General features: G+C 45.0%; 2 protein-coding genes across 2 annotated transcripts; one reads left to right on the forward strand and one right to left on the reverse strand.

Moving 5' to 3' along the window:
• Window positions 1-11,960: 11,960 nt before the first annotated feature.
• LOC115763397 lies at window positions 11,961-13,302 on the reverse strand. Its single transcript, XM_030705940.1, has 4 exons — window positions 13,105-13,302; window positions 12,595-13,049; window positions 12,251-12,538; window positions 11,961-12,192 (listed from the first exon to the last, which is right to left on the reverse strand). Exons 1-4 carry the CDS (start codon window positions 13,215-13,217, stop codon window positions 12,038-12,040), a joined length of 1,011 nt encoding a protein of 336 aa, XP_030561800.1. The 5' UTR covers window positions 13,218-13,302; the 3' UTR covers window positions 11,961-12,037.
• Window positions 13,303-13,804: 502 nt separating this feature from the next.
• Window positions 13,805-15,153, forward strand: LOC115763543 (cilia- and flagella-associated protein 73-like). The gene is made up of 4 exons (XM_030706159.1): window positions 13,805-14,036; window positions 14,097-14,551; window positions 14,607-14,894; window positions 14,952-15,153. Exons 1-4 carry the CDS (start codon window positions 13,924-13,926, stop codon window positions 15,095-15,097), a joined length of 1,002 nt encoding a protein of 333 aa, XP_030562019.1. The 5' UTR covers window positions 13,805-13,923; the 3' UTR covers window positions 15,098-15,153.
• The last annotated feature ends 927 nt before the right edge of the window (window positions 15,154-16,080 follow it).

Below are 16,080 nucleotides of genomic sequence, written 5' to 3' on the forward strand. Positions count from 1 at the left end.
CGGGCAAGAAAAGTCAGCAATAACAAGAATTCAGTCATAAAAGTCTGTTATTGTCGAATTCGTTAGGTTTTATGTGACCACCACTGGGCTGACTCTCTCGCTCTCTCTCTCTCTCTCTCTCTCTCTCTCTCTCTCTCACTCTCTCTCTCTCTCTCTCTCTCTTTGTCTCTTTGACACTCCTTGTCTATATCATAGTGCCCATCGGACCATCTTCGTGCGCTTATCGAAACCTTTGGCGTAAATCAGAATCATAATCCTCACTAGCTGGTGTGGCATGAGAAATCGCCATGGCATGGCTCATGACCATGGGCCACAATGACGACTATTCCCACGCTTTGGCACACACAGTCATAAAGTTTGCCACCCAAACGGTCCGCGAGTCGCCATCTGGCGGACGGGGGACGTGAGGACGAATATGTCGCTGGTCATAAAGCAAACGACGCCCGACACAATGTCCTCGATGAGTGGAGCGCACATAAAAAGTTCTTCAGCAATATAATAAACAATTTCCTGATAAATCAACAAAGCCTGAGACTTCAGTCAACCTCACTCTCCACCTGCTGCTCCCCCCTCCCCTGCACCTGCTTTTGCTCCAGCTCATTGGCATGCCAAGTGATGAGTGCGAGTTGAAATTTATGGTGCTCACAAATTTATGCACTTTTAAATGTAAGCGAAATATTTAAAAGCCAAATGCGAGGCGTACGTGTCTAATGTGCGAATGGGCGACGGTTCTAATGAGTCTCAGCTCTCAGCCTCCCAACATCCACTCCTCGCATACCACTCCCACTGGCCCCTTGGCATGCTCTCAGGCCAATTCATTGGTCGATTGGTTTGCTTTCCATGCTGCATTGTTGCACAAATAACTCAAGTTGCAACTAATTACGACGCATTTCGTACTTTACAACTGCGGCAATAAATTTCAAGCGTGTCCCCTGACACGACGTCGCCCAGGAACCAACTGCCGACGGCCGACTGGCGACTGGGGGCCGCAGCCTAACAGATTTCAGATTCTGCACTCTTTTTGTTACATCGCTTAACACGCCTCGTCATCATATTCGGAAGCAATTCATCTTTCCACGAGGCAGCTCAGCTTCAGCTCCGCAGAGGCCGTGCCACGGGCACGGTATGTGTCATAGCAACCGAGGCACTTGCCACAAATTGGTTTGCATTTCACTGAGGATCGCTTCGAGGCAGTGAGCTGTATCATGGGCTGAGAGGGAGAGAGAGAGAGGGGGCAGTTCGTTAGTTTCGATGCATGTGCAAATGTTCTGCATGTTGCGTCGTTAACATGACGTCCGAGGGCTGCTGAGGGGCGAGGGGAATGCGTCCAGCAGGTAACATGCCGACGCAAAATGACATTCAAGACGGCAGCCTGGCCAAGATGTCGCTGCCAACCTGACAGAGCACATATTCAAATGTGATTGGGGCTAATGCAACATGTTTCCGTGCAAGAGAGATTAAATATACCATAATTAAAACGATGTAATGCCAACAGGTTCCGTAATTGTAATTTGCCGTATTCATATCCATTCATACTAATAATTATTATTATTGTATTATCCGATTTGACACCCATCCTATCTTCAGTTCAATCAAAGTGCAGCGCACCAGTAAAAACAACGTTTTTCGCACCCGACGCAACAAATGCGCTGTCACCTGCTTCCCCACTCATACCAGAAAGGGCCACGCCCTTTATCATATATAAAAACATGGTGTTCAAATTCGCGACAAATTTGATAATGAGTTGTGTGCAGCATATATATATATATATGTATTGTACATATATATTCGCTTTTAATTGTAAGTCAAACATCGCAACAACTGCCGGTCACGCACGCCAGAACCAGACCCAGCGCAGAGACCCCGGCCCAAAGCTGGAGCTGCATACAAATCGGTGCAGCGGCTACTCCCAAGCCCAAACCCACCTATCGCCTAATCAGGCAAACACATGTGCGCTCCATAATTACATTGGAGCTGAATACGTGCCCGCCACCGAAACCCGAAATTAAGAGCACTGCAAGAGTAACAACAGCTGCAACAACAAATACAGATGAAAAGCCCCTGAATATATCCCCCAAAATAAGCTACTCTGGTATAAAGTGAAAACTCCAATGGAAAAGGTGTTGCATAGTTGAATAGTCGCGTGTCCCTGCGGCACAGGGATGACCAAAAAATCACGGAACTTGTTGTTTATAGGGAAAGGTTTCCTCTAAGAATCAGAATTCTATGCTCTTTGGCTTAGTAAGTCAAATCTCTTCCTTAATTAAATTAATTATATTTATATTTTGTTGTATTTTGAAATTGTAGCATTTTCATAATACTGAAAATATCGTAAGCACAATGCAAACAGTTTAAATACAAATTGTACAATAGCAAAAAAATAAATTTTTTAACCAAAATATATTTCGGTTCAGGTTCAAGTTCCGCTTGTGTGAAGTAAACAATTAAATTAAATTAAATTTAAAATATTTTATTTATCATTAATCAATTTCCAATTTCAACAGTCACTTTCTCTTGATTTTATTTCATTTTTAAGAAAATCATTCGATTTAGTTGAGTATGAATTAGCATTTTCTATCTACTAATTTTAATGGTGTTTTCTTCATGCCCAGCCCGAGAATGTCGAAAGCACAGCTCATCTCTGTCGCCCATTGGATTCATCAGCATCACGTGCTACGACAACAACAGCATAGACAACATCAACAACAACAGCAGTTATAACAACGACAACAATTGTAACAACAACCGCACAATCAGTTGGCACCCGTTCGCCTCCGCCTCCGCCCACCGCGGCACCCGGCAACCCCTGTCTCCTGGCGGCACTTCCTATAATTCGGCTGCGTAAAAATCACTCACTGTAGAATTTCGGGTCGCCGAGGCTATTGAAGTTTTATTGGGCACCGCCGGTGCAGCACCCGCCTACCGCCTCCCGTCTGACGTCTGCCGTCGCTGGGTTTCCGTTTGACATTTTGTTAACAATTTCGACCACAATGCGTTTTCATTGCAGCGAGCAGGGGCAGGGAGTGAAATCAAACGACAAATGTCACGAAGCTAATGAATTGAAACGTGCCAAAGATTTGTTCGCATGTGACTGCAACAGCGACTCTGATGATGATGGTGATGATGATGTGGGAGTGGGCAGTGTGGGCGAGAAGTGGGAAAAGTGAAAAGTGTTGATAGAATTGCTGTTGATTAAAGATTTAAAAGCTGTTAGAAGTGGCCAACGAAATGCTCCGTTGGGTTTGGAAACTCCTCTGAAATCAGAATGCGATTCTGTGAGCTGACCACCTCATTGAAATTTAAAAACTCATTAACATGTAAAAAGTCGACTTGGGGCAGAGATGAGAATGGAGATGCCAAAGAGCAGAGAATGGAAGATACCAGGTAGGGAGGGGGGTTTATCTAAGCGTTGAGTCCGCGAAAGTGGCCCGGCTGAATAAATGTTAAACGCAACGAAGAAGTGTTAAAATATTCACTAACTTTGTAACTCTTTTTAACGAGGAATCCGGTAGGCGGGCTGGGCGTGGCAACTAAAATAAACACATTTAAAGCGGAACTTTATGCAGAGCCAAACTCATTTGCATGTTAAATATTTTACCAGCGGCTGTTAAGAGGTAGGGTGTGGAGGGCGAGGTGACAGAGATTCTGTGGGGGTAAGCCCCATCCTTGGAGCAGCCGGCAAAGTGTCTTGGAACTTCACACTTTAAAGCTGAGCGAAAAAAAACGACAAAGCTTTGCGAAAATTTTAATTAAAATTTTCGCTTAAGACAAGCGCGTAGTGCGTAGAAAAGAGGGCGTCAAAGGGAGGCCAATGGGCGTGTTGGGAAATTTCAATTAAATGTGCACATGCCAAAAAAGAGGAGGAACCAACAACCAACAGCCAACAACCGGGTACCAAGTACCAAATACCAGCAACCGAAACCAAAACAACAACAAATTGAGTGCCGGAACGGAACTCGAAAGGATTCGAGGCGGGGGAGTCGAACATCGGCTTGCGGTTAGCGATATAGATAAACACTTCAAATGACTAAAGGATTTGGTTGTTAAGCTGCTTGGGGCGTGGCTCGAAATGGAAATTAAACAGAGCTTTAAAGCACAGCGAAAGTCGACTCTAGTCATGCTGAAGACCTCTCAAGCCAAGGCTGCGCCCGCTTAGAAGTGCCCGGGCAAAAAGGGGGGAAGAGCCTGGGCAGGAGCTGGGGCTGCAGTCAAGCGCTAGTCAACTGTCTGCTTTGCATGCGCGGGACAACTGTCGCCTGCTGTTGTGGGTGGTAAGTGGTTGGAAGCCGGGGTGCGGTGGTGTGGTGGTGCGGCGACCTGGCAGCTGGTAGCTGACAGCCACTTGACAATGCTCAAGTATTCCGGTGGCATGTTTAAGATTAAAGCATTGCGCCTTGCAACAAAAGTTGCACTGACAATGGGCGGCCAGGCATGCGACGCGTACGAGTGGGCCCTGGCTGGGAAGGACCCACAATGAAAGTACTTCAAGCATTTGCGAAAGAATGGCAGCGGAATTGCAACGGCATTTTGGAGTGCAAGCCAGGAAGGCATCTACGCAGCCAGGGCTGCATTGTTGCAACTGATGGGTGCCCATTGGGTATGCGGGCTGGGCGGATGTGAATGCGTGTCCTTGTCCTTGCTCAGCCAGCTGGCAGAGCCGTCGGGTGCCAAGCCAAGCAGAGCTGACATCAGTCACTTTGAAGATTTGCTCTGAGATGAGCATAAAACTGAAAGGTTGCAACAGATCAGCACTTGGATGTACCGTCGTAATATATATTTTATTTCAAGGGTTGCCCCAACTTTCATATTGCAAGTCTCTTAACGATCGATTTGTAATTTAACTTTCCTTATAATAATGTAAATAAGTTAGGTTAGAAAGAAATGTTGGCTTAGACAACTCGAAATAACTAACATACCTTTTTTAACTTTTATCAATTCTTTTCCAGCAGATCCAGATGCCATTATTGTGTCAAACTTCTTGCAAACATTGTTTCTCTAGTTCTTTCGGGATTAAGTCTGACTCGTGTGTACATACCGGAAACTTTATTAATATGTCGACTAGTGTCTTGATGGTGATCGAAAGCAACCTTAATGACTGCATGCATGAAGTCTAGGTAAGTTATATTTGTTTATTTCTTAAAGAGGATATAATCAGAAGGACCTCGAAAAAAACAATTATTTCATCTGTTGCTCTGATTCATGCGCAGATCTCTAGATCGTCTAGTAAATCAGTTTGTCCGCATCCAGTGCTCGACTTCATAATTGCAATCATTTCTTATTTTAAGCGATTTCTGAAATTGATTAATAGATGACACCATGACACAAGGAACACAGCATATTTTATTTTCAACCCCAATTCTAGGCGTCAACATTCCGCTTAGCTAAGTTGGAAAACTTTTCGCTTTTTGCATTAGCAGCTGGTTGCCAGCAACTTGGCCAACTCAGCAGTGTCTGGCCAAATCCTGTCTCCCTCTCTCTCCGACTTTCTCTCTCTCTTTGTTTTGCTCTACATGCAACTTTACTGCAGTTTTGGTCCCTTGGAGCTTGGAGCTGGTTGCAACTGGTGTCTGCAGCATAATTGATTCGCCAGTGGCGCGTGTGTGTGTTGTGTGTGGTTGTGTCTCGTGATGGTGCTCCCTTCCCTGTGTATGTATATGCTGCCACTAAACGTTTTGCTGACAAGCAGTCACTGCATCTGTCCATGTCTCCATCTCCATCTTCAGCTCCAGCTCCGATTGCTGGCCTGCATCGCATGTCGGCAACTTTTGCCTCAATGCCGTCCTGTTAGTCAATCAGTGACTTTTCTTTAGCAACAAATTTTCTAAATGAAAATGCAACATCATTTATCAACATCAAGAGGCAAACGGCAGCACATTGGCCACATCAAGTGGATGCCTGCCTGGATGCCAGTCGAACGCCAGTGAAGTGGCTAAGGCTGTAGCTAAAGTTTAACTGCGGCCTGGCCATCCAGTGCATAATGGAGCAGAAACTGCACTAAAACTTGGACTGGCTCTTGAACACTTTGATGCCACACCTTCGGCCACAGCTCGTACTCATTAGAAGCCAGCAAAGAACTCAGCTGAAAGCCAGGGCCAAGCCAAGGAGGATTTGCATGCACTTCATTAGCCACAGCATTCAACACACCCAAAGGGCGAGAGAGAGTCCCACATAAAGTGTCCAGCGCAGGAGTCGCCACATCAATGCCACAATTGCAAGTTGTCTTGAGATGGTTTGTTTGCCTTTGTCTCGCCGGGGCAAGTCAACAGCCAAGTCAACAGTTAACAGGCAGTGGAAATAAATTACAGATGACTTTGTCATGGGGTTCGCTCACATGTTGGCTCACACTTCGCCAAGACGCCGCCTACTCCATCGCCTCGCACATTTCGGCTAAATAATTGCAATTTTTATCAGAGAGCACAATAAATGCCAGGCGACCAGTCACTTAGCAGTGTCTGCCATCTCATCAGCCATCCTCCCTCTTCGCCCCTCTCACCAAGCAGCAGCTGGTTATTATCCTCATAGACATCGATGATGTTGTCTGCGAAAGTTGTCGTTGTGGTTTAGTGTTGTGTTTGGTGGATCCGAGAATTGCTTTGGTGCTTTGCTGGTTGACTGCTCTCATCTGGCATCGGGCATTTAATTGGATTTCTGCCCAAATTGCGTTTATTATTGCGGTCTTTATGAGGTGTGAAGGGGCCAATGATGTACACATTTTGACCAGTTGAGCTCAGGCCCCGCTGACCAGAGAGTAATTAAGTTTTTGCACGCTGACCAAGCAAGGCGTGTGGTTTCTGCGCCTTGTGGCTTGGTTTTGCGCATAATGCTCTTAATAACAGACTCCTTAAAGGCAATTGCCAACTTTCTTAAAGCACACACACGTACTGTGCCAAGGTATATATATATATATTATTCTTGTCTCTTGCTCCTGTCTCTTAGGTAAGCTGTCAGTACATCCGTCTGACAGCCGAAAAATTTCATGTCAATTGCAGGACATAAATCAGCAGAAGGAGCTAGCTAGCTAGCTAAGAAATGTAAATGTAAACGCTTTGAAAGCCACCCAGGCGTGGCCTCCATCTACCCCACATGTTTATCTACTTGTGGGGTAGAGAGCGTGGTGCCAAGAGGAGTGCGGCTCATCGCCTTGTCGAGCGCAGCAAATGGTGACAATTTGTGAAGATTTCAGAGAAAAAGAGAGCTTCAATGGAAACTGTGTTGGATTGCAAATACTTTCATGTTCGTGCCGCATGCTCACATGTGATGAAGATGACGCACCGTCCTTCCGAGCCCGCCCTCCCTGCTTTCACTCCGCACTTTTATTTGCCTGACCCACTTTGAGTCGACTTGATTACAGTTTTCAATGCAGGCGACTTGAATGGCGTTTTGATAGCCTCTAATGCAGCTATCTGGCATCGCGATGCAGTCCACTTAGTGCCAGTTAAACTCGTACCCCCTCTTCTCGTACCACCCCCCCTACACTTTGTGCCTTTCACAAGAAATACCCTGCAGGCACTTTCACTGCCAGCTTGAATTACATTTCACTTATCTTTGGCAACAAGTTCTCTGCTCTTCTCTAGCATGCAAATCCAACCATGCCGCTTAGTCCTTGAACTGAGAGCAGCTGTGGACTCGACTAGCCCGCCTCCCACCATTCTGTCCCTTTGCCATCAGCCAGCTCGCACTCAGCTGCCATAATGCTGTACTCGAAATATTTTTGCATCTTCTCGAGTCTGTTTCATTTGTGACAAAGTGTCCAGATCCGGATCCGTACAGCTGTCATTCTAGCATATCTCTGAGTTATATATTAAAAACTGCCGCCTCTTGTTTGGCTTGTTTAGGGTAAAAGCACTTTGAATTTATGGCACTGTGATTATTGCTTCACTTGTCTACAGATATCGCAGTCTGGCTGCCACATAAATCCCTGACTCTGACGTTCTGTCGGGTCTCAGTGGGTTGGGGCCATTGGAGTTGTTCAAATTTAAGCCGACAACTTCCGCTCGCCCTTTCTCATTTCGTTTCGTTTTTGCTCTCTCCTACCACGTGGCCGTGCATTCATCCAATTAGACGCTTAATTGTCTGACAAGCAAATTGCTTTGTCAATATTTTCACCAAGTCATCTCTTGTTCTCTCTATCTAGCCCTCGACCTAACCTCGAACCCCTCACCACGCCGAGTGTCTGCCGCACGCACTTACTTCTGACAGTTTCAAGCAGCGGACTTTATTACCCAACCCTCCGGCTGGCTATCGGGGAGCGGGTCTCTTGCTCCTGTCAGGCATGAGGTAACCATCAAACAGGCTTTTAAGTTTGACCACAAGTGTTGCTGTTTTTGTTGTAGCTGTCGTTGTTGCTGCTGATATTATTGATGTTGCCTTGCCCAGAAAGCTTCCTTTCGTTTTCGGGCTGGGTGTCTGGGCTATCTGGGGTGCCTGTGTCGTGTCACTTATAGACTTCACTTTAAGTTGTCAATATTTATAAATGCTTACACGCCAAGAGCTAACCGCTTGAGGACGTGTACTTTTAGGCTAGATCTCTCTCTTTCTCTCTCTCCTTCTCCCTATTACAAACCTGTAGCTTAAGTAGTTTCAATCGTTCGCCTAGCTCAGGCAGTTTTCTTATTTTAGGGGTCAATTAACATACCTGCTACGCCGTTGTAGGATATAAAAAATTGTTCCTGAAATCTATGCGAGACCTTTGTAGTTTTTTAGGGTCCTTGATGCGAGCCAAGAAAAACCATTTAGAATTACAAAAGAAACCATAAACATCAATATTTCACTTCCGTTAAGCCCGGTTCAATAGCCGTAAAAACCGAACATAATTTTTAGGGCTCAACGATGATTTTATGCAAATCGCAATCGAGAGAGCAAAGGGCACACATATGGCCTGCAATTCAGTTCAATAAAAGGCAACAAATGCCTCTTGATAAGTGTAAAATTTACAATTCCAATTTTTACAACAGTTGTGTGGGGTCTTTAAACTGTCCCTTGAACCAATCCAACCCACTCCATCCCAAACAGGACTTAACAATGATGAAAAAATTGCGTAGGCATACAAAATGCCCCGCTAAATACTTCGGTCGCAACAAAAGGCCCGCAACTCCATTGAAAATCTGCTGAAAGGGGGTTGGGGTGACCTAATAGAACGACAGCTGTTATCCAAGAGTATTCAAGCATAATTCTCAATTGTCTGAGCTGTTGCCTTTGACGCCCAGTAATCAAATTAAAAATTGAGTTAAATTTTTTATTTTCGCCCCGCATAGACCGGGCGGATCAGAGGACTTAAGATAGTCGAGTTGATTGCTGGCATTGTCGAAGGGGGTTGCTCTGTTCCTCTAATGGAGTCATTAAGGGTAGCTGCCAGTCAACATTCGGCACCCGAATGTTCTCTATGCATATCTCCATCTCAACATGTGTTAGGTGCGAGTGTGTGTGTATGTGTCTGTGTGTGTGTGTGTGTGTATGCGGTTAATTTTGAGCTACTGAGTCCTGAGGTCCTTCACGTTGTTGCTGCTGTTCTTGACGACTTCGTCGTAGCCGGCAAATGAATAAATTATCAACTATGTGAAGGTACTTACCGAGTAGAATGAGTGCTCATGTAGTTGCTGATGTTGGCTTTTGGGGGGGTGGGCGGTAATTGCAGCGCCTTGTCGTCTAGGCCATTAGAACCTGGCACTAATGGCCCGCGCCTATTGGCTGGGGCTGGCCACCTTAAAGTTGCCCCCCAAAAAGCCACAGCGACATTAGCGCATAAAAAAGGCATTTGTAAGACATGAAAGGCACTCAGTCAATGGCGGGCAGGTGGCTTTTAAAGGAGCCCTTCCTGGGCACGACCCAGGGATGGCCGGGCGGCAAGGCAAGGAAGAAGACAAATCAATGCAGGTGTCACAAATGTCAGACGACAGCTTTGGCCCGCCCGTGAGGATATTAATGTCGCTGACTGAATTGATGATGACGATTGTTGCTTGCTTGTCTGTCGGGCTGGCAGCTAGGGGCACCGAGGATGGAGCCAGGCGGACCTGCGCTTAAGCCGATTTGCCATCTTATCACAGGCCAAGGCAAGGCGCACGGCACACGGCAAAGCGATTCCGATACCAATCTCGGCCCGAAGCGCTTCAGTCAGCTTTCATAATGTGCTTTTCCAGCCTGGCTGCCTGTCAATTGACAAGCATAATAAATCATGTGTTATAGTATTAATCAACGTAAAGCCTTCTTCTTGCTCCCGACTTCTAGATGTTGTATGTTGTATGTAGCTGTTGCCATTGCCATTGTTGTTGTTGCGGTAATCGCATGACATTTATTGCAGTTACCGTTCTGCCTGCCACTCAAAGAACCCTCGGTTTAAACTGACTTAAAGCCAACTGTGACTTTCAGTTAATTCAACTGTGACTTCAAGTGGTCTTTAATTGCGAGTCACTTCCTTTCGCCCTTTGTCCTGCTCCTCCAGCTCTGGCATTGGCTTCAATTGTTTCTCTAATTGCCATTTCTCGCTACGCCTTCTAGGGCTGAGCTGTCTGGCCAGCACATTAAGAACTTGTAAAGTTAAATTAAGTGTTTCGTCTACTATGCAAAAAGAATAAAAATATAAGAAAGTGAATCGTGTATGGCTAAAAAGTTTTCCAAACTTAGACCTAGAGGAGTTTCGTACTAGGCCAGGCGCTTGCCTAGGAACTAGATAGAAATTTCTTACGTTCTTGCTTATAACTTCATATATTTCTCCTGTTAGCACAACTTTCCAGTCAACCCACGTTAATTGTTGGCCCGCCCTCCATCTACGCGTGGCCAACTACAATTAAATATTTCTTATTATATAATTTGCAGACTGTAAATGCAATGCAGTCAAAGATGCAATGTCATCAACATACTTATCGACAGAACAATTAATTGACATATTATTCAAACGGTCTGTCGCCTCAGCTCGCTGTGGGCGTGGCGACCAGAGGATATTTCGCTTACTCGGGTGTCCTGTAGGATACCCATTGTCGAGCGGGTTTTAGTACTGCTGACAATTGATATATTTTCAATTATTTAAATGACAGGCAACAAATCTTAAGTGCTTAGACAATTTGCCCAAATGCGACGGCACCACAAAAAAGGGCGAAGCTGAAACTATCTCAGCCTTAATGTAATTGCTGCCCCTCGCTCCGGCCCTGGCGGCAGGACATGCAAAAGGACCACAAGCCAAATGGAACGCTACCCGGGGTAGTCTTGTGGGCGGTCAGCTGGTGGCATTTAAATAAACTAACGTTGACTTTTCCAACTACACACCGAGATGAAATGGTATGCGTATGTAGATTTTTCTAAAGAAAAACACATTTCTTTGCATTTTATTTGGCTAGAGGCAAATTTGATGATTTGATTTTTAGGCGAGAGCTGCTACTGCTACCCTCGTGAAACTTAGTTCTCCAGCTGATATCAGCAAAAGTCGCAAATCAAATAAAGTAAATTGAATAAAGACAAACGACACGCCCCGTCCAAATGCATCCTTGCCAAAGGGGCGAAACTTCTATAAGAGTGGGCGTGGCATAGGAGGCATGGAATTAGTTGCTAGTTCTGTGCCTTGCCGTGCCTCTTGTCGCGTTCTTTGTGGCTCGAGTTGTAAATGCGAGGACAGAAATCGAAAACAAAATGTACGCATAAAAGAATTATCTGTCCTTAAGTCGGATTATCTCTGGCCATAGAACTCAATTGGCAATTGAATGGAAAGATGCAAGAGATTCGAATTGTCGAATTGCGGCCGAACGTAAAATTTATTTGCCGGGGCTTCCTCGTCTTCCCCCAATTGACAGCCACTTGAAAAGTTCAAATTCTGTCCATGTGTGTGAGTCACAATCTTTTATTAGATTGGTTTGTTTTTGTTTTTATTATTAAATTTTACTTGATTTGCCTGGCTTCAAGTACGAATTTATGGGACAGAAGCATATGTTTTAAGAATTGGGGGATTATGATGCAAGATATTTTTTGCTCGTGAAACTTCACAAAGCTTTAATCTTTATTCACATAACAGAGTCGCGCAATAATCAATAATCTTTAAGTTTTCAACTTATTATCCGCAGAGAGCGCCTTCCTGATGGACGGACTTGCTGCCTTTGTTGGTGCCTTTGTCAAGTTCACGCAAGACGAGTGTCAGAAGCTCTACTTCGCGCTTGATAAAATCAACGGACTTCTCTACATCGCGCCGATGATAAGGGGCGTCGATATCTAGATGAAGATTCCGTGAATCTGGGGGCAGTGGGCACAAACATATAGAGAAACATACCGCGGCGCTTGCACAACATGCGATAAATTATTTGAATGCCATCCAGTGCACGATCCTTGTCTAAATCGTTGTTGCTAATAGTGTCCTTGCAAAGGCTTACGGTTTTCTCCCACTTGAGCCCCAGGGCGCGCGCTTGATTGTACGATCGTTCCAGCTTGGCCAGATCGTTCTTTAGACCCAGCACAGTCAGAGCTGCCTCACTGGTGATCTTGACCATGCGCTGGCGCATTTCCTCGATCTCCAGCAGTTTTTTGTTTTCAAGATCATTTATTTCAACCTGGGCAAGCACTGTTCACACGAGTTTATCCTGACTATAATTATGTGTTTAGGCGTCTGTTACTCACTTAATGCATCACAACGATCTATGCAGTCCCTGGGCGAAACAAAAATGTCCGATTTCGCCACCACATCATCTAAGACTCGCTCGTACGGCTGAAACTGGCGAACAGTTTCTTTGAGAGCATGTCGAAAGTTATTCAGTTCGCTGATCGACTTCGAGAACTCATCAATGCACTTGCTGAGCTCGTCATGCAGTGCCTCCTCCTGGCGGATGATCTTCTCGGCAGTACGCTTCTTGTCCGCGCAGTCCTTAATAAATCCATTCACCTCAATGAAACGCTTTCGCAAGCGCTCCTGCATCCTGTACATTTGTGCTATGCGCTGGTGGTTCAGCTCAGTCTGGCGCTGGGCATCCTCCAGCAGCTGACGCTGCAGCACCAGCATAGCATCATGCTCGCGAGCGTTGGCTATGTAGAGCATCTCAATGGAGTCGCCCGCCGAGTCCCAGTTGGGTGGTTTCCTGGCATGGGGGAATCAGCTTATTGTCGTCTGTCAGCCGGTTTGACTTTACTTACACGAAGTATCGCTCCTGTTGGCGAGAGAGCAGATACTCGCCCACCGCCTCCTCGGGATTTAAATCCAGATTGCCGATGACATCGGTCTTTAGAGTGGGCTTATAGCGCGGCATGTTTCCGGATTTTCTCGCTCTCTAGTTAAAAATATAATCTGAACTTTTGTTCTAAAAGTTTTTTTGTCGACTAAACGTGAAGTGTGAACAATATGAGCTGTTAGGGATTGACATCCAATCCAAGGCTCACTACCAAAAAACAAAACATAGGAATAGGCAATAGCAGCCATAATAATGATCAACATATCCTTTGACCTTTGAATTATTGCGATGGGGCGTGCTTGGGCGGGGGTGTTGGTGTATATACTAAGCTATAGCTCTTAGAACTTAAGAGATATGCTTAAATAAAAAGATTTCAATATCGATTCTCATCGATTGCTTGAAGCGGCACAAGTTATTGACTATCGAAAAGCAACTCATTCTGAGCCATTTCAAGTCTAGCTCTTATAGGTTCTGCATTCAACGCTTTGGAGAACTGATTTTAGTGGTTCTGTTGGTTACCCAGTTACAGGCCAGCCATTGATAAATGTAACAAACATTGGTTGTTAGGGGCTTACCCTTCGTTTCCCAGGCAACAATTGGTATTTGTGTCCTGAGTCTTACTTCAAAACAGACTATCAATTTAGTTTAAAGCATTTTAAATATGCATTCATTCATTCATGTTCAATACATTACAACACTTACATAGTTTCAAGAGATTTTTCTCTTTTGCGTTTTAATTGTGCTTTTATTTGCGTTAATAATTACTTTAGTTAAACTTTTCGAAATGCCACGAACTAAGCCGACGAAGACCATCGATGTACTGGGCAATCTGGATTTGCGGCCCGAGGAGGCAGTGGGCGACTACTTATTGTCGAAGTTACAGGAAAAGTACTTTATGTAAGTGGATCATAAAGTGGTGGAAGAATGTAGCTCTTCTTAGCTAGAACATCTTCCTAGCAAGCCACCGAATCCGGACGCCGCTGGCGACTCCATCGAGCTCCTCTACATACAAAATACTCGAGAGCATGATAAAATGCTTAAGTTGCAGAAGGAGATGCTGGCCGATTCTAAGCGCCAGTCGAGTATAAATGAGGCGCGAGTGAAAAAGATGTACAAGACGCAAGAGGTACTGAGACAGCGCTTTATTGAAGTGAACAGCTTTATCAAGGACTGCGCGGACAAGAAACGAATCGCAGAGCAGGCCATCAACTGTGAGAGTGAGCTACACAAGGAACTCAGTGAGGACATCAAAAAGTTCAGAACCTCCATTAGCGAGCTAATGACCTTTCGGGAGGCGCTCAAAGGCACAGTCGGGGAGCTGCAGCCCTATGAAAAGGTACTCGAAGATGTTGTGAACATCTCGGATATCTTTGTCTCGCCGAAAGATTGTATGGATCGCTGCGATGCACTCAGTAAGCATAGCGGAGTCAGTCAAGATCTTGTCCCTATTTATACCTTGTCACATAGTGCTAGCCCAAATTGAGATCAGCGAACTGGAAAACAAGAAGCTACAGGAAATCGAGGCGATGCGTCAGCACATGGTTAAGATCACTAACGAGGCAGCCCTCGCCGTACTGGGCCTTAAGAATGATCTGTCCAAGCTGGAACGATCCTATAATGAATCACGTGCTCTCTGCTTTAGGTGGGAAAAGATTCTGGCACATACTAAGGATGTTATAGCCGCCAATTATTTGGAAAAGCAGCGAAGTATGGATGCCATTGACACTTTATACCACATTCTTTGTCGAAGACGCAGTAAGTTTGCTATTGGAACGAAACTTCTTAAGCACTCAATGAATTTTATGGTCACAGATCTTGCTCCTGATATGTGGCGCAGAAATGTTGAGGGCCAATTGGATTTTATCAAGATTGAGCTGGAAATTTTGCAAGGGCTGTTACGAGAGTTCGAAGCCGAAAATGAATCAGACACTGAACAGAACGTTGAGGCTTACTGCTAACGCGGCAATCAAATTTTAAGTATGCGGTCAAATAAATGATATTTACTCATATAAAATATTTGAAATGTTAAGGCTCTATCTCCCTGATATCGCCATGTTTATACAGTCGGACGGTCGGACCCAATCAGATCAGATATGTTGCAAACTAGCTGCTCATCAGGTTCCTATTTTCAATGGGATCACTGTAACAAAAACCTTTTTGACGTATTGCCCTTCTTGAATATGCATATTTATATTTTTCATGCTCTTCGTATCTATTTCTCCTCTTCAACTTTGAACTTTCGGCTTTTTGTAACTCTTAAACGTTATTAATATCGCTTGTTGATGCCACTTTCTAATTGCTTTTACCTCATAAATCTTGCCCCACTCGGACGCTGGCTTGCTGTCCCATTCTTTGCTCTTCGTTTGAGTCCGAGGCCGGGTCCGACTGAAACTCTGACTCCGCCTCTGACTTTTGTCGCGCTCTCCGCATCTGTAGTCGCCATAAGTCACAAAATTGTCGGACACTCAAGACAAATGTGACGCTGCATTGGCCGTTAGCTCATTTAATTAGAAAACTGGAGACAAGGGCAGATGGCCATGGTGATGGCGATGGCGATGGCGATGGCTGGAGTACTAGTATCTAACCGGGAGTGCAGTTAACGGCCTGTCGCATCAATTGCACATTACAAACTGCACAAACTTCGCTTGACGGCTTTTTAATTACGTCAGTCAAGGAATGTGCTCAGACTGCGCCCCTCTCCAGCTTTATCCGGGCCATACCTTTCTAACAATTAGCGGAACGGTTGGCAATAGCTTTAAAAAAGAAGAAAAGTATTGTACTGTCAATTGCACGACTTGACACTCGGCGGGCGCATATTGAAAAACTTTTTTAATTACCCTCACAAAAAAGGTCGTTTTCAATTATTCATTGAAAAGCTTTCGATCCGCCGTTTAACCTGTCGACCAATTGACATTGTGGCCTAAGCTCAATCCACAAAATA

The sequence above is a fragment of the Drosophila novamexicana genome, unplaced genomic scaffold (assembly GCF_003285875.2).
Source record: "Drosophila novamexicana strain 15010-1031.04,08,12 unplaced genomic scaffold, DnovRS2.1 tig00000739-arrow-arrow-pilon, whole genome shotgun sequence".
NCBI lineage: Eukaryota > Metazoa > Arthropoda > Insecta > Diptera > Drosophilidae > Drosophila > Drosophila novamexicana.

Coding starts and splice junctions, on each gene's coding strand:
- LOC115763543 (XM_030706159.1), top strand. CDS start 13,924: ATGCCACGAACTAAGCCGACGAAGACCATCGATGTACTGGGCAATCTG. Junction 14,037..14,096: donor TTACAGGAAAAGTACTTTAT/GTAAGTGGATCA, acceptor ACATCTTCCTAG/CAAGCCACCGAATCCGGACG. Junction 14,552..14,606: donor GGATCGCTGCGATGCACTCA/GTAAGCATAGCG, acceptor CTTGTCACATAG/TGCTAGCCCAAATTGAGATC.
- LOC115763397 (XM_030705940.1), bottom strand. CDS start 13,217: ATGCCGCGCTATAAGCCCACTCTAAAGACCGATGTCATCGGCAATCTG. Junction 12,539..12,594: donor AGATCGTTGTGATGCATTAA/GTGAGTAACAGA, acceptor TCGTGTGAACAG/TGCTTGCCCAGGTTGAAATA. Junction 12,193..12,250: donor CATGTTGTGCAAGCGCCGCG/GTATGTTTCTCT, acceptor ATCTTCATCTAG/ATATCGACGCCCCTTATCAT.